Source organism: Passer montanus, unplaced genomic scaffold (genome assembly GCF_014805655.1).
Source record: "Passer montanus isolate IOZ18808 unplaced genomic scaffold, ASM1480565v1 scaffold35, whole genome shotgun sequence".
In the NCBI taxonomy this organism is placed as follows: Eukaryota; Metazoa; Chordata; class Aves; order Passeriformes; family Passeridae; genus Passer; species Passer montanus.
In genome coordinates, this window is record NW_024368263.1 from 2,949,006 (window position 1) to 2,970,197 (window position 21,192).

The 21,192-nt window shown below is 50.7% G+C and overlaps 1 protein-coding gene across 2 annotated transcripts; it reads right to left on the minus strand.

Moving 5' to 3' along the window:
• Window positions 1-1,195: 1,195 nt before the first annotated feature.
• On the minus strand, window positions 1,196-20,658 carry CDR2L (cerebellar degeneration related protein 2 like). 2 transcript variants are annotated; one of them, XR_005628274.1, is made up of 6 exons: window positions 20,522-20,658; window positions 8,008-8,120; window positions 6,492-6,640; window positions 5,451-5,615; window positions 1,434-3,947; window positions 1,196-1,334 (listed from the first exon to the last, which is right to left on the minus strand). XR_005628274.1 is itself a non-coding variant. In XM_039716451.1 (5 exons), the coding sequence occupies exons 1-5, from the start codon at window positions 20,598-20,600 to the stop codon at window positions 3,062-3,064; spliced, it is 1,392 nt and encodes a 463-aa protein (XP_039572385.1). In that variant the 5' UTR covers window positions 20,601-20,658; the 3' UTR covers window positions 1,197-3,061. The 2 variants fall into 2 exon arrangements, 1 of the variants encoding a protein (XP_039572385.1); XM_039716451.1 differs by having other exon boundaries at window positions 1,197-3,947.
• Window positions 20,659-21,192: the final 534 nt, after the last annotated feature.

Below are 21,192 nucleotides of genomic sequence, written 5' to 3' on the forward strand. Positions count from 1 at the left end.
CCTTCTGAAGTGTTATTCCAGCTGGTGGTACAGTGAGAAGCCAGGCCAGATCTGCTGGAACTGCACATCAATGCCAGCTTCAAATTCAGCATGGAACCAGACAGGTGACAGGCTGTGCCCTTATTGATCTCAATGCTGTCAGCCGAATAAGGTCACTGATTTTGCCAAATTAAGAGTTATTTCCTGTGACATCATACTTTTCCTCATCCATTTCAATTGCATGCAGCAATTTTCCTTCCTGTCGTGAGCCATGGGGGTGTGCTGTTAAGCAGCTGCTGCTCTCTGCTGCACCACTTCTCTGGCAGAGTGGTTGCTCAGCACTCTCTTGTGCCCTCTCAAGTAGCTTCCCTTGGTGTTCCGAAAGAATTGGAAAAGTTTAGATCAAAGGTGGCACAAAAGGCCAGAAGATGCTTATTTTCTCCTCCTCAGATCATGGAAAGCCTCATTTAAGGCAGGAATCAAGTGATTCTGACTCACACAGTCAATCAGGACATGTATATATGGCCACTAATATTTTTGGAGGCAGAAGAAAATTGCCCTCAGCGCTTTGCTGAACATGCTGCTGGTACATGGCAGCTGTGCCTTTGTCAAGCCAAGTACTAATATCATGTTACTTACATCAGTCATTCTTGCATTTGCGGTTTGCAAAAAAGGCCAAAAGAAAAATAGGATTTGAATTGGGAGCTTAGAAATTGTGTGGTTTTACAGAGACTTCCGAGCTGACAAAAGAGAGGTTTGGTCGCGTGGCAGCGTCGGCAGTCCAAGTGCACAAAAATGTGTGTTATATAAATAATTCAGCAGAATAGTTCAGCATATTCTCTTTCCTTTCTGCAAGGGTGCCCGAAGCACTTTCTCGACCCAAATTGTACTTGAAAATCAAAGAATTAACTCTTGTGCTGTTCATAAACGAAAAAGAACTGTAAGAGCTGTGAGAAAATCAAACGTTTCTCTGTATTTGAGAGGAGAACAGAACATTTTAAAATATATTCAATGTGTTGCACACTTAACTGTGATGCTGATCCACATGAGATTGTTTAAAACAGAAAGTGAGGGTGATTCCCTTCCCACACCTCTGCAGCATCAGCTGACTGGAGGGCAAACACTGCCTGGTTTAAACCAACACTGCTACAAGTGCCAAGTCAATGGGTGGTGAACGCTCCCAGGAAATCAACAACGCTTCTCTTGCTGTTCTTGTTCATTTTTATTTATTTTATTTTATTAGACAACTGCTTTCCGTTATAAATAAATAAGGCATGAAGGTTCTCCATACTGTTACAGAGCTGGTAGCCACAGCTGTGTGTGCAGCTCCTGGTGCATCTGGGGCTGTGGGGCACCTGGAAACGCAGAGTGTGGAAGAGAAGAGCAGTTGGTGGTTTTGAGGAGGAGACCTCTGGAGCAGGGGTGGTTTGCACATCACACTCCTGCCAACTTACCTCTGTGTACATCTTAACAAAACAGGGTGGTTTGGGGGGGGGTTTTCTGTATTAATTCCACGTGGAGTGAAAGAAAGGTCACTCCTTGTAGCATCAGAGCCCTGGATGGAGGGGATTATTCCATTTCCACAGTCTTCCCCTTCCAAAGCCACATTCGCATTTTTTTCTCTCAACGTTGCAAAGGTTCCAGCTGTTGACCCAAGATTTTGGGATGTAAGCTGGTGAAAACAGAATCCAGGTGTAGCTGATGGTTGCTCCAGGGGGTACAGAGTGGGTTGCTTACACTGAACTGCTGGGTTTTGTGGCTCAAAGCTCAGGGTGCTGCCTAAGCTGTAACTTGATGCTGCTTCTCTGCCTGAAACGTGTCTGACTGTACAAGGTCATCATCTAGTTCATGGAAGCTGGAAACTGGTGATTCCTGAGACTGCAGAGGCCTTTTGGCTGCATGTTTGCATGTCTGTGGAAGCCAAAGTGAGGAGATTTCAGTGCTGGAAAGGGAACTGGAACATGAGAGGCAACAGTGTCTCCGACAAGAAAGATTATTTTCAGCAGGAAGCTGAAATCTGTCCTTGTGGCTGGGGAGATGTTTGGAGCAGGAGTGAGGGGTGGTGTGTGATCCGTGCTACTGCCAGGGCCAGACTCCTGACCTGGGAGATGCTGCATCCCCTGGCTTGTGTGTGAGTCCCTGGGAGTCAGTTTTGAGCCCATGCAAGCTGTTTTTAAGGAATTTGCTACGATGGGACAATGACCTTTTGAAGAGCACAGCACAGGGAGCTGATACCCAGACCATGAGATGAAAATGTGTCTCTGATATTGTAATAGCACTTCTTGTCTCACCATGGGAAAGCCCTGGGCACCGACTTCCTACCAGGCACGGTGCTTCACCTGGGTTGAAATACCAGAGCAGACTTAACGTGAGTAAATCCCACATGCCTGCAAGGTCTGGAGAGTGTGGACTGAAACACTGAGCGACTCTGATGGAGATGGAACAATCAGTCTTATGTTTCTCTTCAAGTTTTTCCAGTTGCAATGAGCTTGCATTGTAAAAAGCTGAAAAACCTGACTGATTAGAGAATGGCTTAAATAGCAAGACCACGCTGCCCTTTGGGGAAGGCAGAGATAGAAGTCTCTTGGGTTCAAGCATAGGTTCTCAGCCATAAAACCTAACTGGAGGATTGGGCTGCTGTGCTGGGGCAGCCCCTAAAGTTCTGATGGCTTTTTGTTTTACTTTGAGGTGCTGTACTCCAGCTGTGGCAGGATGCTGGAGGACATCCAGGCTTTTGCTTGCAGATAATTGGGCTATAGGACAAGCTGAAAAAGGGTGGAGGGGGAGACTGGTTTCTTTTCTTTCATGGTGGGGTTTACATTGCTGTTGTGATGTCTGGCAGCGGCAGTAACTCATGCAGAGATCCGTCATGTGGTTTCTGAAATCCTCTAACTACAATGTACAATTGTCCCAATGGGTTGTCCAGAGCCTAAGCTTAAAAAAGTGAGTTGGGTCCCAGTGACATTCTCTCACTTGCAGCCCTCTCGAGCCCTCAAAGCAGAGGGGCCACGTGGCGTTTCCTGGGGCTCAAGAGGAGATGTGGCCCTTGCAATTGCACGTGGGAGCTGCGGAGAGCCAGGACTCATTTGCTGCTCTTGTTTTTCACTTTCGTGGCATTGATGTCTGCTTTTGTTTTCTGGATGCGGGAGAAGATCTCCTTAAAGAGAGCCTTGTATTCAGGCTGGCTCTGCTCCAGCCGCTTGTCCACGGCCTCCACATGTTTGCTGATGGTCTTCTCCATGCTTTTCCGCTCCTCCAGCTCGTGCCCCTCTCCTCGGAAGTCCCTGAAGGAGCTGTCGCGGGAGATGGGCCGGGAGGTCTGGACGCCGGCGTGGCGCACGCTGTCCTTGTGCTGGCGGCACTTGCTGAGCAGCTCCTCGTACTTCTCCAGCAGGGCGTGGTACTGCTCGTCCACCTCGCGCAGGATGGACATGCCGCGCTTGCGCACGTTGTTGGCGTGCAGGGTGTAGTTGCCCTCGTGCCGGCTCACGGCGTCCTTGGTGACGATGGCGTTCAGCGCCGTGTCGCTGCAGCTTTTCCGCACCGGGTGGTTTGGGGAAGGGGTCATGGATGTCCCGTGGCTTTTGCCTCCCTCCTCCTCGGACAGGTCGATGTAATCTGCTTCTGGGGCGTTGTTGAGCGGCTCAAGGAGGGCTTCGGACAGGTTGTCCTCTCTGCTGAGCAGGTACTTCTTGACTTGTTTCATCTGCTGCAGCTCCAGGAGCTCTGCTTCCAGCTCCTTGATGCGCAGTTTGCAGTTCTCCATCTCGCACACCCGCTGCTCCAGGTCCGAGTACTCCTGGATAACCGAGGTGTACTCGCGCTCCACCCTCTCCTTCCGCTGCTTCTCCTGGTTCACCTGGGATCTCAGCGAGTTCACCATGGCTTGGAGACGCTCGTTCTCCCTCTCTAGCGGCTTCTGGTTGAATTCTGTGGAAGAGCTGTGGACCTGGAATGCATCCTCGTACCTGAAAGAGGAGAAAGATGCTTGAGAGAGTCTGACCAAGCAGGACTCCAATGAGGGATTTGTGTTTTATTGTTATGTAAGTAGTTCCACTGATGTCCAAAAAGGACATGAGCTCATGGAGTGAGATGTGCCTTCTCCATGTGCCAGGAGACCACAAGGTGTGGCTCTTCTGGACACAGAGGCAAATCTCTGTCCCACAGAACTTGCAGTTTTATTGGACAGCAGCAATAAAAGACAGGAGGGAAATGAGATCCTAAAAGGTAAAAGACACATCTGGTCAGCAGCCAAGCCACCAGCATTGCAGTGAAGCAAGAATGAATGTTCCAGTGCTACCAGTCTGAGCTGAAAGTAGGTGGCTTTGGGTTTTTCCTGCTAGAGTCCATCAGCTGCTCTCTGCACCATGGAGTTCACCAACTACCCACAGCATATGGCAACAACCCCAGACCCACCCAGCCAAAACTCTGAAGCACAAATGCTGCTGCCAGTGCATCCCTGTGTCTGGGAGGTGCTGTGGAGAGAGTGAGGGAAGATTTACATGGCAAGGCAAACAGATTTTTGATAGAAGTTCCCCTTCTTCATTGCCTGGGAAATGATAACAAGTTCTTCCCCCTTCCCTTCAGGAATTTGGGTTTTCCTCCTCAGTGAAGCACCCATGGCATCCTGTTTGTTTAGAACAGATTGGAAAAGTGCAAGCTCCATGGCTTCCCCCGGGAGGCATGGCTCTGGTGAGGGGTATTGAACAGATTTCAAGGCACCAAAGGGCAGCCTGACCTTCAGAGCCAACTGTGGAGCTGCAAGGGGGCCTAAGGTCCTGTGGTAGGGGGGAGGGTGGGATTGGGGGACTGGGGGGAAAAGAACCACAGAGACATTAAGTGGATTTTGCTGGGGGTCACGTTATGGCCTGATTAACATCCTCATTGCTGCTTCAATGAAAATGTCTTTGGTTCATATCCTCTGGCAGAGGATGCTTTCAGTAACAAAGTTTATTGATTGCTTATCTATTTAAAGAACCCTCTTTTGTGGACAAAGCTGAGCAAGAAATGTCCTCGTGAGGTCAGTGAATTAACACAGTCCTGGGTTTTGAGGAGGATTAGGGCTGCAGTAGTGCTGAAGGTACAGCACTTGGCAGCACATGTTGTATCTGCTTGTGTGCCTGGTGTTCCTAGGGAGTGATGGAGTCATGCAGCACAAAATGCACCATCTCAAATGGTTTCAGTGAGCCAGAGGTGCTGGTGTTGTGCTGGTTTGGGAAAGGGAAAATGGGCTGTGCTGGTTTGGGAAGTATCACTGTGCTGAGATCATGAAGGCTCTGCCTTGCCAGCACCACCTTAGGCAGGTGGGTTGGTGAGAGGAACATCCCCCCTTCAGCTCCAGCCGTGGGTTTCAGGCTCTGATGCCCACCCTGTGTGTCTGAGAGGTTTCTGTGACACCCAGAGGGGCTCACCCCCCACCTCCCGTTTGTGGGGAGCATTTTGGAGGGGTTGCCACAGCAGAGGCTCCATACCTGGGGCTGGAGCACAGCTCCTTAAGGCAGGGGAAGGTGTGGATGGTTCGGCGCCGCTCCCTCTTCTCCCTCCGGATACGGAGCTGCTCCAAGCTCCGCATTTCCTCCACCTGCTTCTGCAGCTCCTCCACCTGGTTCTGCAGCCCCTCGATTGTTTCTGTCAAGCTGCAGAGAGAGGAGAGAGCACAGCTGCTACAGGTTTCTAAAAGGTTTGTTTTTCCTATAGAGAAATCCAGTCTAGGAAAGGTGCTTCCAGTTTCTAGTGTGTGCCCTGGGATCACGACTTCACTTATTTTTTTGCTGGTCTTTCTCTATGTGGTCACTCTTGAATGGGGTTGGTTATAAAATAGGGGCAGGGGGATTGATTTGAATCCTTCTGTCCTCAAATCAGTTGGCTGAAAGAGTAACCTCTGGGACATAAGCATTCTTCTGAAACATCTCGGCACTTAAAACGAGCATCTATTCCTTTTGTTTATCTTGTGGAGAAACACAGAGACTGGGCAGAGATTTTGTTTTGCTCTGTCTGCTGATAGTTTGAAAAACACTCTGCTCAGAAATTCCTTCTCCACACAGTTTTTTGCAAATGATGCTGCATTACAAGGACATGGCTGAGGCTGCTGTTTCTAGGGATGACCTTGATCATGGGCTTGTTTTAGGAAAGAAAATTTATTGATAAACTGGTGTTTCAGCATGGACTAGCCAGGGTTTCATGAGTTGCTGGATCTGTGCCTGGTGTTTCTTCAGAGCAGTGTGCTGGGGATCTCCCTGATAGGATTATGTGCCTTTTCTCCAAGGAAAAGCATCTGAGGAGAGGCTGCTGTGCCTCTCTCCAGGTAGTTTCAGACACTCCTTTATCCAGCCCTCATCCCAGGGATGTCTGTACTGTGGCTGACCCCTGATAAGTGGTATTACTGCAACACACTTGTGTGCTAAACATCTGCAAAAGTGGGCTGATGCTAAAGAGAATGGCTCAGGCAGCAGTGACAGGCTGCACTTCGGGGCAGGGGAAAGGTGGTCTTGAAGATCCAGGGGAGGCTGTACCACTGGATCTTCTGTTGGGAAGTCTTGCTTTCCAGCACGAGCTTCTGGTTGGCCAGCTCCAGGTCCCGCGCGGTCAGGTCCAGCTGCTCGTAGACTTTGGCGTGCTGCTCGTTCATCTGCCGCAGCATCTCCAGTTGCTTGGTCAGGTACTGCAGGGAAAAGTGAAAAAAAAAACCAAAAAAACACCCAGGGTTTTCCACAAGCAGGAATTCCAACAGCCTTTGTTTTCTCTGACAATGTGTTCTTTGGCTCTGCCTGGTTGAAGGCTCTTCCATAGTTAAAATATTCATGCCCCGGACCACTGTAAATATTTTTGTGTCTAAAATACGATTGAACTTCCTCTGCCCTCTGTGAAGGGCACTAACCTCTATCTCTCTATATTCAGCTGCTTTTTTGTTCCCAGTACCAAAGAAAGCTGATCTCCCTGGGACTGAAAGTTGACTGAAATTGGCCAGTTGGTTACTGGATCGTCTGACAGATCGATTGCAGAAGCTGTGTTTCCTTGGGAATTCAGGCTAAAACTCTGCGTCTGTGAAATATGAGGAGACCTGTGGTTTCTGGGGATTTGCACACCCTTTTCTGTAAGTCTGCCATTGCAAAATCTTATCCTCAGGAGACTAGGAGAGGGGCATCTACTCAGGTACTCACTCTCAGCTGGGGCCAGATTCCAGATCCTATGGTGGATGTGCTTCTGACGGGCTGCTGGAGGGGGAATGACTAAATCCATCCACTGGTTCCCTCATACATCAGCTGTCTGATCTCTGCAGCATCATGTGCTGCTCTTGTGAACTGGCAGACCTCCTCTGCCCTGTGTCCTTTTAAATCAGGGGGTGTCCAGTCTTTTTTAACTCGCAGATCCCTAGAAGGTTTCCAGTGGATGGAAACCCTCCCAGGCACAGCAGGTTTAAGCCTCTAAGATCAGTTCTGTGAGCTCTTAGAAATACTGCCCTGACCCCACAGGATGCTTGAAATGGGGGTTTAGATTGCAGCTCTTGGAGAAAGAGCTATTTTATGCCTCTAACAAAGGGGGCTGTGTTATTAGGGTGCTGAGGAGCCAGCTGGGAACAAATGTGATTCTGAATCTCTGGGATCAAGGGAAAGCTGCAGCAGAGCAGAGAGAAGGGAGTGTGAAGGCTGACGGATGTGCAGGGGAAGGCCAAACGTGACCCAGATGCAGCTTGGTGCCAAAATCCGGTGCCAAAATCTGGTGTATGCATCTGGGCAGGGAGTGAGGATGTGAGAAAAGGGAAAGTGCCAGTTAATAGGGCAACGAGACCCTCTCAAGGGCCAGGATGAGCTTTAATGCATCAATAGACTTTAAAACTCAAACTTCTTAAGTGCTTCAGGCACTTACAGAGGATACTTCAACTTCCATGCCCCACAGCACATCCCTGCCTTTCTGCTGGCATCTGTGCTGCTGGCACTGGTGGAAGTGCCCCTTCCCCACCTTTGCCCTTGGGTGACAGTGGTGGCCAAGCAGCCCCTGTCCCCACCCCTGTCCCGACTGTGTCCCTACCTCAATCTCCTGCACTTGCTCCTCGTTGGTGGCATACATCTGCTGCAGGGAGTCCTCCAGCTCTTTGTTTCGCTCCAGCAGTGTCTTCCCCAGCTCTGCAGCCAAGTGTAGGTCTGAAAAGCAGAGGGACAAAGCTGCTGCCGTTCCTACAGCTCCATGGTAGGCTGTGTAGGGATCGCCCCCTGCCCCAAAAAATGACCCCACACCAAGCACAACAGCACATTTTTCACGATACTGGTTTTACTGGCACGTTTTGACCTGGCTGTATGTTCACAGAACATACAGGATCTGGCTGCTTGTCTTGCTGGGCTGCAGGAGCAAGGGGAGGCCAAGCTCAGGACTCTGCAGCTCCTCCATGCAATGACAATTTAGTGCTTTGCTGACTGCAAAACCCTCCTGCACTCCCTGCACGCTGTAACCAGGATCAGCCCAGGATTTGGGCTGTGGCAGGTGCTCAGGACCCCCATCCCCTATCCCTGAGAAGGGCTCAGCACCCATCAGAATGGAGCAAAGGGTTGGTAAAGCCCTGCAGGGCCTTGGGGATGCTCTCTAAATTACATTATTATCTCTAACGAAGGGAGTGCCTTGCCTTCCCTGTCAGCCTCCATCCATCACCCACTAATAGACTGACAGGAGTAATAAAACCCTGTGTGGCCCGAGGGGGCTGCAGGCACCTCCCAGATGTGCCACCCTGGCAGCAGCTGAATCCAAGGCTCTTTCCTTGGGGCAGCTCCAGGGAAAGGACAAACTACTTTGTATTCACTCTCTGCCACCTCTAAACGCCCTTAGGAAGCTACTGAAATAGTCTGACTTCAGGAGAAATGCAGGGAAAAGTAGATGTTGGCAGTGTGGTCAGTTGAAAATGCTGGTTTTGCTGCTGGGAAAAGAAAAAGCCTCCAGGCCCTGTGAATCCTGTGTTGGCCAAAGCTTGAGCATAAAGGTGATGCTGTTTGTGAGGCTGGGACAGCACAGCTGGCTCTGAGAACAGCTTTCCTAAGAACAGGAATTATTTGTCTTCTTAAAACCTGACTACGAGCAGGTGGGTTTCATTTTTCTTGTGCTTCTGGAGGTAACAGCTCCTAGGAGGGCAGAGTGAAACTCTCACCTTAATCCCTCCAAAAGGTAAGGAAACAGGTCCTGGTGTGCATTATTGCTCTTTCTTTCTCTGGTGTGCTTATCATGCAGCTGTAGGTGATTAAGGAGTGACAGTCCTGCAGGGTGTGGGGGACCTGGGTCTCCTGCCCTGGCATTTTCTCAGCCTGTTGTAATGCTCCCCTCTAGCCTGCATCTAATGATGTGCTCTGAAAAGGCTTTGTCAGGGCTGAGAGTAGCTATCATTTTCTTCAGTGGCCATGAAGTTGATTGGGAAAGAGGGATATTTGGTCACTGAGACAAGAAGAAGGGGAAGCAGGACTCGTGGGATGTATTCTGAGCCTGGGAAAGCCCTGACCTCTCACTCATCACAAAATGAGGCTCACGCTGACCTTGGGCACGAGTGCTTGTCAGGGGCTGAGCTACAGTGCTGTCAGTGCCTGGGACGGGGCTCTCCTGATGGATGGTGCTGTGCTGTGAGATGTGCTGATGTGTTACCACCCTGTGTGTTGCCTGTGTTTCTTTCTGCTGGCTCCCCAGATGTGGTGCTGCCAACAGCTGCTCAGCATGTCCTCGAATCTCCCCTGTCCATGGGAATGTGCTCTCCAGCTGTGCCCTGCATTGCAGGGTGTTATTATTAAAAGGGCTGTGACCTTTTTAATTATAATCCTCTTCATTGCACAGTGACCCAGTCTGAGGACTGCATTTGCAGCTCTCCCTGCAATCAAGTTATTGGCACGTTTCCCCGTGGACAGACCTCCCCCAACTATTTGGTTTTTTCCAAGCACCAAATTTCCCTGGTTTATAAAGTGCCCTAGGGAGACCTGAGTGTTTGCTACACCAGCTGGGGCTGGGGGAACAGCCAGATGCCAGCAGAGATGAAGGATAATTTGTGCCTTTAAGCTGCTTGGGGCTGTGTTTAATATCAGCAGCACCTTGCCAGAGCCAGTGTTGTTCCTGGAGAGTGGCACCTTGGAAATCACATCCCTGGCAGCAAGCAGGGCCCTGATGTGGAGGTGTGGAGTGAGAGGGCTCCGTGCTGTGCTCCAGGTAATGAGTCAAGTGTGTCCCCATCCCTGTGGATTACACCAGTGCTCTCCCACCATATGGCATCCAATTTAATCAGCTGGGGTTGAGTTAAGTGGATTAGGCAGTGCAAGATCCTGCATTGTAATTTAAAGGGCTCTGTCAGCAATAATTTAATGGGGGAAATGGGCAGCGTTTGGGGATGAGTGGGAAAGAGGAAAGAATGGGGCTTGGCTCTGAGAAGGAAATTGAGTCTTCATTTCCATTTTGAGAAAAAGGGCCTGGGAGACTCCAAGCTCGAAGGACATGGGGGAATTGGTTCTTTTAGTGTCTTTTAACTGCCTCAGCCATTGTCACACACACTCCCTCACTCTCTGCCTGCCAGCCAAAGCATCCTTGGTAATCCTGTCTCATCCAGCCCCTTGTGCCTGAGTCCTCTTCCCCACCTGTTGGTCCCCCCAGCTTATGGGGCTGGGGGGAGGAGGGGGATGCTGTGGAAGTGCTTTAATGTCATCTTTAGACCAGATCCCTCTTGATCTTTGTACTAATTGTGGCTCTCCCTGGGCTGAGGGAGCACACAGCTGCTCTCCACAGAGACCTTGGAAACCTGAGGCTGAATGTGAAATTTCACTAAGTTGTTTGAGGGAGAAAAAGAACTGTGTAGGAATTCAGGAATCCTTTCTACATAGTACTATGGTTTTCCCACAATTTTTTGTATTCCTCTTTGCTTCTCCGCTGTCAGACCAGCCAGCCAGTGCTGAAGGACTTGCCCTAATTTAGCAGATATGCTGATGCCTCCCTTCCCCCTCACCTCTGGATGCAGGAGGAGAAATAAAGTGCTGTGAGTCTGCTCGATGTACCTGATCCCTCCACATCCTGCCTGTGCTGAAGGCACCACTGTGAAACCATGTTCAGCTTCAAAAACGGGGTCTTGATGCTGCCAAATCCTATCAGGAGAGAACTATGGATGCAAACTGTCCCATGCAGCACCAGCCTGGTGCCCTCTGGCTCCCTGTACTGCAACACTGAGGTGACCCTTGTAATGAACACCAGCCAAGGAGACATGCTGTGTCCCCAAACAGAGGGCTGTGCCTGTGGAGCAGGGGAGGGAGGGATGGAAGCTGCATTTCTCTGCAAGCTTCCATGGGAAAGGCCTCTGAGCAAGGAGGGTGGGGATGGGAAGAGAGACCATATGGTGGGAAGGGAGCAGGAGCTGGATCCAAGCAGTGCTTGGTACAGAGGAGCAGGGCTGGGCAGAACATCAAGCAGGAACCTTCCTGGAGCTGCACAGATCATCAGCAGCAGCCCAGCAATAATTCTGCTACCTCTGTGCCACTGAGGAAGTTTGAAAACAAAACCATCCTCATCCAAAAGCTGTAGTAGCTTGCCTTTGATGGAAAGAGGCTGAGGGACAGACTGCAGGCTATTCCCTTGTGGCAGCACCCTGTGGCAGTGCTGGCACAGGTGGATGTCTGCAGGGGGCTGTGGCAGAGCTGGATGCTTCCCCAGCCTTGCAAGGAGGCTCAAAGAGGATCTGGAGCTGTTTCTGCCTTCCCAGTGCAGGCCTGTGTCTGTTTGAGCGGAGCACTCTGCCACAGCCCTCAGGAGGGGTTTCTTCCCTCCAGCATCTCCTGGTTGTGACTTTGGAGAGCATAAGCCTGGTGCTGGGCAGGTTTTGGCTGCTCGTGCCTCAGTGATGATCCAGTGGCTGTTCAGATGCTCCTCATAAATGCAGTTTTCTGGAGGAAGCCACCATCTGGTGCAGCTGCTTTGGGCTTTCCCCTGTCATCTCTCTTGCAGTGTGGCATTCTCATGTTCAGGCCGTGAGAGAACACACTGGGGATGCTGCACTTGGCTCCTCACCTTTAATGAACCAGCCCTGTCCCTGTCCTGCAAAGCCAGCAGCTTGCAGGGGCATAGGAGTCCTTTGCTGTGTGGCACAGATGAGCAAAGGTTTATGGATTTGCAGGTTCTTTTCAGCTGAGCAAGTACAAAGGAATTACTTGTGGCCCTTTCTTAAATGTGGGGCTGTGGAAAGGGCTGCTCCTGCCCTGTGCTGCACAGGGTGAATGCATCTGCTGAAGAGCAGGGAGGAGGGTGGGGAGGCCTCTGGAGGAAGCTCAGGGTGCTTGTGAGTTGATGGATGGGGTACACTGAGAGTTAAGAACTGATGTTTAATGCTGTTGACGTTTAATTTAATGGCATTTGCTGTCTGCTCCATTACACATGGGTACTTAAAGTCAGGGGTGGGTGCAATTATTCCTTTCAAAGTCTAAATGAATGATGCTATGCTGGTTTACCCTGGGATAGGGTATACTTGCTACTCATTTATTTTCTTTCATACTTGCAAGGCATTGTGCTGCCCGGGTATATTACAAGGAAGATCAGCTTTTGTATATCACTGACTGATGCTCCATGGCAGGTGATGGGAGCAGTCTCTGTACTTGGCCTGCATAAGGCATTGCAATGGAACTTGCTGGGGTGCAGGGAGGCAAATGCCATCTGGCAGCACCTCAAACACAACCTGAAAAAGCCTTTCCAACATGCCCATTCTACAAAGACAAGACAGTGTTTCCCAAGGCCAGCTAGAGCTTCCAGAGAGTCACCAGTGTTACTGCTGAGATGTGGATTCCCCATTGCTTTTACAGTGGTGTAGCTCAGACATTGCTGCTCAGTTCAGCTTTGGTGTTCTGTGTGGTTTTGGGGAGGATCTGCTATTTTGGTGTAGTGGCGTGTTCCACAAAGGCAGGGCTTGCTTTGTAAAACAGCCCCAGTGAAGCAGGTGGGGAAAAGCCTCTGTTGGAGTTGGGTGAGGGCAAACAGGGTGCCTAAGCCCCTGGCAGCACAGCTGTCTCCTCCTCTTCCTTCTCCTCCTTTCAGACTGTGGCTCTTGCTGGGCTGAGCTGATGTTGGTCACACTGGCATTTTTGTTACCCTAATGAGATTTGCTGGATTTCCTGCTTAGTGGGTTTTTTTTAAAATATTTTTTTTTCTTTTTTTTTTCCTTTTCTTTCTCTTGTGTAATCTGTTGTGTGCTCCTGTGCTGCCTTTGGCTGTGCAAGTGTCCCTGGTGGGGGGGCTCAGGTGGTGGCAGAGGGGTGTTTGGCAGGGGATCAAGGCAAGCCCAGTGCACTGAGAACAGCTCCTTCCACGGTATCTGGAGCTCCCCTGGGCATCACCAAGAAGTGGAAATCCCTGACAAGGGGCTCAGGGACGCGCTGTCTGTACTGTGCTGTGCTGCAGAGAAGTCCTCCAGCTCTCTCAGCCCCTGCTGCTCTCTTCCTTGCCTTCTGTATTTTTCAGTTCTATTCGATATTTCCTCTATCAGCTCTCCTTTATTCTTCTTAGATGCTCACTAGACTTTTTAGATTTAATTTATGCCTTTTCTTTCTTCCCTCTTATCATCCTGCACCCTGAATTCTCCCCTGTATATTAATACTTGAGACCCAGGGTAGTCACCTCTGAGCTGTGTCTCTACAAACACACACAGAGCAGTCCCATCCCTGTGCTCACAGCAATTGCTGTGCCTTTTGCCAAGTTGTTAGAGCATGAGAACACAGAGGATGTTATTAGACCATGGCTGAGGCCCCATCTGCATCTTTTCCTGCTGTTCTCTTATCTGAACAGCCTCAGTGCCTGTGTTTGCCTTATAGGCTAAAATGGCTTGAAAGAGCTTGGTGACTGGTGGCTCCAAGGCTCTGATAGTGCACCTGGATCAGAATGTCCTAAATAAATATATACAAGTGGGGCTATTGAAGAGAAGGAGTGAAGAAAGAGGAGGGAGAAAGGGAGCCAGAGCTTTCCTGCATGCACTCCTCCCCCGGGCAGCAAATCTCCAACTAATTAATTATGTTGGGCTGCAGAAAACCATGAATAAAGGCTTCCACTCTTTTAAAGCTAAAGACACAGGCACGTGGATGGCTGCCATGATGCAGAACTCCTCTCCCCTGTGTGTTTTGGGGGCAGGAGGCTGTAAGTGACCCAGGATGGAGAAGGAGGATGAGCACCAGGGTGCTCAGCACAGCGCTGTGCACGTGCAGAGCCCCGAGCAAAGGCTCCCTGTGAAGGACAGGTCACTGTGCTCACGTGGCAGGGCATGGTGCCCACAGCACTGGGCTGCCACAACCATGTCAGTCCTCCTGCCCTGCTCCTGAACATACTCCCCTACTCTGGGCTATTCCCAGCCAACTCAGATGCCCTTGCTCCCCTCTGGCTAGGGGGAGGCAGGTGGAACCACTGATACTGAGTGATTTGGACACCCAGGGCACTCAGGGAGCAGCCATTCTAGCACAGCTGTCACTGTGCAGCTGTGACAGCCCCCAAGACCCCTGCCAGCACTGCCACTGCTGGTCACTTGTGTCTGCTACCTCTCAGGTCCAGAGGCATACAGGTACAGAGACCTTTCATGTGTTACAGGTAAATACAGGAACAGCCTGACCCTCTGCAGCAACGCCAAAAACCTGCCCACCTCTTCTCCATCAGCACTTTTTCCTGACTTTGAAGAAAACTGTATCATCTTGCAGGGTGCTGCCCCACTTCTGCTCCTTTCCCATCTGCTGCTGAGGGATTTAGGAAGCCCTGTTCCTCCAGGTGCTCAGCTCACAGCCCAGCTGCCTTGTGCCTGGCTATTGGCACAGGCTGGAGATGCTGCCCATGTGGGAAGAGATCCTGACCTCAGGTGAGTGACCAGTGCTGTTTGTGCAGCTGCACAGCAAGAGCACAGGGCTGTAACCTTCCAGTCTGAGTTTGCAGGGAAAGGGAGTGATTAAATACTTGATGTACTCTCAAAATGATGTTATGTCCACCACTAGTTCTGAGCAGGATGCAGAGCAATACTTCTTTTGGAGGCCCAACACTCAAACCAGTGTCCCTGACACAGTTCTGCTTCAAAGACTGATGCTTGTGGGGTGTGCTGTGCTGCTCCTTGCTCTGCCTCCTCCTGCAGACACCAGTGCTTGGCCACCACCTCCCAGTTCAGGTCCTTCCCAGGACTCAACACTTCCTTGTGGACCTGGAAAACTTGGAGGATGGCATGATCATGTCCTTGCTGCAACTGCTGGTGCTGCAGCTGCAAATTTGGAAGAGTCCAAGAAGCGTGAACCTGGATATTACACACTTAAAGGTCTGAATTCTTCAGAGAGGAGGCAAATTAACTGAGCAGGGCCAGGGCAGCTGCACATGGGATAGACTACAGTGGCTTCCCAGAAAGCTGTGGAGCAACAGTCTGTTTTAGCCATTAGAACTGTCACTTTTTGGAGAGATGGTTTATAACTGTTTATTAAATACACATGGAAAAAACCAAAAACAAACATAAAATCCCTTTGAAATTCCCAGCTGTGCAAAAGCAGCAGTTGTGTAACATCTGGTCTCCCTCCTTTGGGGTATTTTGTATTGGAGATGTTTTCCTAAATTCTTGGCCCACATATCACATAGCGGTTTTGGGCAGATTAAGTAGAAGCTTTGGAAACCCTGAAGGCGTGTTTAATGCCAGCACACAGACCTGTTGGAGTGAGATGAGGTGGGAATTTAGCACTGTGCTGCTCTGGGGAAAGCCTTTTGGGAGAGGAGACAGAGTGTGAGAGTGGGAGTGAGCGGGCAGTGCGTGATCCTGAGTGCTGGCACTGCTTTTAGCAGGAGCAGGATGGGACCCTGGTGCTGTCACTGCTCTGAGTAGTTCCTGCCTGTCACACTGAGTCAGTGCATCTGCCCTGTCACCAGCCAGCACTGGCTGGTACAGGAGCAAAGAGAGAGGACTGGGAAATGCTGGAGTGGGGGGACAGGCTCTGTGTGCAGGGTGTTAGGGGCTGGTGCTTTGGCTCCCAGTCCCTCAGGCTCAGAGCTGCTGGGGGAAAACGTCCTTCAGGATTCAGACCATAAATTCTTTGTGCATGGCCTTGCCAAGGAGAATTGCCACTGTTAGCTGATTGTTTCAGGATAGGAGATATGGAAAACTCTGATTTTTTGTTTGTTTGTTTGGGGGTTTTTGTTTGTTGTTTTGTTTTTGTGGGTTTTTTCAGTTGTTTTTTTTTTTTTTGTTTCCTTTCCAGCAGTTCCTCTAATTCTGCTCCCTCCCACAGCTGGAACTATGTGCCTGGGCTCAGCAGACATGGAGAGGAGAGCTTCTGGTCTCTCAGTGAAAATTGCTGTGTGGGGCTTTCTTGTGCCCCTTTTTGGCTTTCTTGTGCCCTTTTTTTCTTGCTGCCTTCATGTAACAGGGGAATTTTCACTCTAGGAAAATACATCTATATATATTCTTTCCCTCCCCCCCATATTTGGAGTCTCTCATCACTTCTTTAGACTAACCTGTCATCTTATTTCCTTGTCTCCTGTGACTTTTCTAGTCCCTCTTGTCATTCCTAAGCAGCTCAGCAATTAGTCACTGAAAACTTTCCACTTCCATAAGCTACCTGCTGGACTGTACTGCTAAATAAATAAGTGGCTCAGCTACTGCAGGCAAAGCTCTGTCCTTCTGGCTTGCCTCTAGGGAGGGAGGGAGGGAGGGAGGGTAGATAGCTGCTGTGCTCCTGGAGGACAGGCAAGGTGTGTGCCTTGTCCCTGGACTGCTGGGATAACTGCCTCCTGAGGGGCAGAATATGAGTTTCACCACCCCCCTGTGCAGTGAATGCTTTGGGCAAGCTGATAGTGGACTGCAGTGCTCTGGAGCACCCGGGTGGTGCAGGTGTGGGTGCCAGTGGGTGCCAGCATGGATCCCCTGGGCTCACCCCAATGCCAGGACGTGGTCACTGGAGCACTGGTGACCCTGTGTCTTTACAGGATGAGTTGGGAATGGTGCAAGCTCAGCACCTTGTGTCAATTTCCTTCTTAGTACTCAATCAATCAGATGCTTGGCAAGAGGAGGAGGAATTAAAAAAGATCCTTAAATCTGGAGACCTTTAGAGGTTACAGCTGTCACGTCCTAAGCCTGCATTGCAGATGGTTTGGCCCAAAGCTTTCTGTGGCTGCCCTGGAGGACAATTGGTCTCACAGTGGCAATGAGGTGATGTGCTGGTTCTTGCACTCCCTCTGGTCCTGCTGCCTGTCTCAGAGCAGTGAGAGGCTGTTTATTGACATAAAGGAATCATTCCACACTTACACAATCCTAGCATGTGCTGAGTTGGAAGGGACCCATCAGGATGATCAGGTCCAACTCCTGGCCCCATGCAGGACACCCAAGAAACCCCCATGTGCCTTAGGCTGTGGTTAGGGCCAGGGATCAGAAGGGTGGCTTTGAGAAGCCTCCTCTTGGGCTGCACTCTGCTCTGAGACCTGACTGCTGGCAGGGGGATAGGGAGGCTGGGAAGATCAGGGAGTGCAGTGGCATGATTGCAAGGAGGATTCATCTTGTGAGATTGCTGCAGTGAGAGGAAGGCTGGAAGTGGCTGGCAGAGCTGCTGGGTCTGTTTGGATCCAGATGCAATTGAGTTGGCACTCAGCCCTCCCAAACACAAACGCTCCTGATGAACAGGAAAGGTGCCCCCACTTATCTGCAGCTCAGACTCTCTAATTTTAGCTCATTCATTCTCTTGGGGTCTGCCTGCACGTAGGCTCTGTGCACAGGATGTGATGCAACCGTAGCCACATCATCAGTTCACAATGGCTGGAAAATGTTCACCAGAATTTTATCCTGGTTTTAACACTTAGAGGCACAGACTCCCCAGCCCGTGGAAGGTGGCTGGACCAAAACAGCACTGATATCTCTTCAAGCTTACAAAGCAATAAGCTAAGTCAGGCTATGAGGGAATTGCAGCTCCCTTTTTACCACTTTTCTCAAATGAGAAAGCCTTCCCAGAGGGAACATCATTGCAAAGGAAGCCTCACAGGACACCACTGCTGTTACCATGCCATTGCTGAGGGTCCTGGCTGGGACCTGAGTCTCTCCTGTGTGCTGAGGCATCTTGGTACAATGCCTTGAGCCACAGAGTGTTACAGTGTGCAGGAACCAGGTAAAAGCATCTGAAAGACACTGGCTTAACCTGACCAAGGCTGGAAGGGCCTCGAGCCTGGGGACCAGATCTTGCTGCTTCCAAAGCATGTGGTAGATGCACCCTGTTGCTGTGGACACTTCAGGGGTAAGAGAGAGTGATTGGGATTTATTATTTTGAAAAAAATAGTTACTTTGGCAAGGTGAAACTCATGGAGGATGACAGAGAAAGTAACAGGTGCTTGGTGTGGAGCTGGAGGCATGATTTCTACTCTGGTGCTAAAATGGTTAATTAACATAATCATCACAGAGCTCCCAGTTAAGCCATCTGTTGCTTAGCAAACAGTTTTGGATGTAAATGTAATAAATATTTGATGATGCTGTGAAATGATGATAAAGGCCCAGCAACCAACTGGTTCACGGAAGAACCCTCTCTGCTCTCCTAGCTTGGATTGTTTCTTGTTTCTCCCACCCCTTGCTCCTAAGGAATGGATTTAAGCCTCTGCTTTTGTCCTCTGCCCTCTTGGTGCTGCTGCCAGGCGTGGGTTTCTGTGCGACCCTGGGCTCCTGGCATGCCAATCCTCTTAGTAATGCCTCTAATTGTGCCACGCTGGATGCCTTGTGCTGTGCTCCCACCCCCCATTCCCAAACCAAGGGCTCCATGGCTGTGCCGCCACCAAAGACCTCTGTGTGTCATGCAGAGGCACAGGGCATGTGGACAAAGTCTAGCACTGTCCTTTGTGATGCTTGTGTACCGTGCAAATTAATTACGGTTTTAATTACCCCGTAGGACCTTTCCATTTGGCTGATTCCAGTTAAAGCCTTCCCGCATCTCTCCTTGAGTTTGTGCAAGCCTGTGCAGCCCCTATTCATATACAGGAGGCTGCAAACCCAAAGCTGGGCTTTGTTTTGGGTGTGTGTTTCCCTCCAGTTCTGTATGTGCTCAAAAGTGCAGCCTGTATCCAGCCTCAATCCATCATCTGGAGACAGTCATTCTGTTTTTGGGCTGCTGGGACAGAGCTGGGAACCTGGCCTGTAGTGGGAAGGTGCTCTTATTGTTGTGGGCCAGTTGTACAGTGCCAGTGCTGACTCATGAACCTGACACCAGGGACAACATTAGGCTAAAAATCAATTGGTCCCATGTTGTTCAACAGTCGCTCTGTTCATCCCTAGTTCTGCTGTTCCTCTGCCTACATCCCACCCCTGGAGCAGTGCCCAGGCCCCTTGTGAGCCATGGAAAGACGTCACCCAGAAATGTGAATTTCTGAGCATTCAAAGGCTGCTCTGTTTATCCAGCTGACAGCTTCATCTCCATGCTCTTGGCTTTGTTGGAGTGTTGTGTTTCAAAGAACAGGGCCCAGTGTCCCACTACTTCCTGTTAATTGAGAAATTGGGGTTAAAGCCCAGCTGTGACAATGCCTGGGGGGCTGGTTATCATTCCTTGCTGGGCCCCTGGCCTGCAGTGAAGTTGTATAAACTTCAAATCATGACATAATGTACTGGAGCGATGGTGGGCTGAGGCACTGCAGCTGGACTGCACATCCCTGCTGACAGTCAGCTGGAAAAAACAAATATAAAACTGTACCTATAGCACAATGTGCCAGAGGAGGGGAACTGTGTTCAGGTAGGAATGATTTTTTGCTCTGCATTGCCAGATCAGTCCCGCTCATTCCTGGGCCACTGGCCTGAAATGGGACTTCTCCCAGTTATTTACTTACTGCATGTTGACTCAAAATATTAAGATAAGAAAAATAAAAAAATAAAAACCAAACCCAAATACTCACAGGCACCAACTGTCCAGTCTTAGAATAAACATTCTATTGAGCTAGGTACAGTTACTTCAAAGCAAACTACAGAATTGACCAATTATCTTCTAACAAGGCTTCTTTTGCTGTTCAAAACTTGGCCTTGATTTTTTTTTTTCCTCCCATATTTCTCCTGATATTATGTCTGATTGGAAAAATGTCCAGAAGTAATTAGGTGACTAAGAAGATGAAGATCCCTTTGGATTTGGGCTTGGACAGCAAAGCTTTTGAGACAGACTTTCAGTATCCTTAGCAATACATTATTTCCCATATATTAATTTCTAACTAATGTGCCTGGCAACTCTAGCTTGGACTACTCTGAAATAAAAGCAGTGTCACAACTACCCCCGTTTGATTCTGCCTGCAGCAAGTTTTTTTGGGAACCAGCTTCCTTGAAGATGTAACACAATAAATTATGCACTGCCCTAGTGCTTAGGACAGCTCTGGGCTCCCTGCCTCTATCCATGGGCTTTAAACTTTCCTCGGCCAGGACGGCGGTTTGGAGCAGCCGGGATTTGCCGCTGCAGGATGTGGTGCTGGCTTTGCCAAGCAAACAGCAGAACAGAGGGAAGGTATCCCACCCTCCCGTCCCCGGGGTTTGCCCGTTTTCTTGCCCGCGCATCCCCTGGCCCACCATCTCTGGCAGCTCGCGGCGTGCCCCCATCCTTACCCTGCTCCAGGTCCTGCTGGTCGTACCAGGGCTCCTCTTCCTCGCTCTGAAACTCCTCCATCCTGTCGGCGCTCAGCATTTAGCACCAGCGGCCCGGGGAGACGCGCAGCATCCGCCGAAGGGGGGCCCGGCGCCTCCGGAGCGCGGAGCGGGATGGATGCGGGGATGGATGCGGGGATGGATGCGGGGATGGATGCGGGGATGCGGGCGGGGATGCGGGCGGGGATGCGGCCTCGGTGCCCCGACCGGGCCGGGAAGGAGGAGGTGGCACGACGTGGCAGCCGGTGCCTGGCCGCTGCCCCGGCTCTGCGGGCCCGGGGGGGCGGCTTCCTCCTGCCTGCAGGGCCGGGGGGGCTCCGGAGGAGGGGATGCAGCGGGGACGTGGCGGCCGGGGCGGGGGGCACGGCTTGCACAGGGCTGGGGGATGCACAAAGGAAGGAAGAGGGCCCGGCGCAGCCAGGCAGATCCTCGCTCCGCAGCTCGGTGGGGACCTCTAGCATGGAAATGCTGCAAAGAAAACCGGCGAGAGGGAAGGGGGAGGCGAGGCGAGACCGTCCTCCTTCGCCTCCTTCTTCTCCGCCTCCTCCTCCTCCTCCTCTCCGCCCAGCCGTGCCGCGGACAGCGGGGCTGCGGGGAGCGGGGTGCCGGGCTGGGGTGCCCTGCCAGCTGTC

Bases quoted from the DNA above. Each gene is read 5' to 3' on its own strand.
- CDR2L (XM_039716451.1), bottom strand. From the start codon at position 20,600: ATGCTGAGCGCCGACAGGATGGAGGAGTTTCAGAGCGAGGAAGAGGAG. The intron at 6,641-8,007 runs GTAGGGACACAG...TTTTCCCTGCAG, and splicing joins AGCAAGTGCAGGAGATTGAG to TACCTGACCAAGCAACTGGA. The intron at 5,616-6,491 runs GTACAGCCTCCC...CTCTCTCTGCAG, and splicing joins TCCCAACAGAAGATCCAGTG to CTTGACAGAAACAATCGAGG.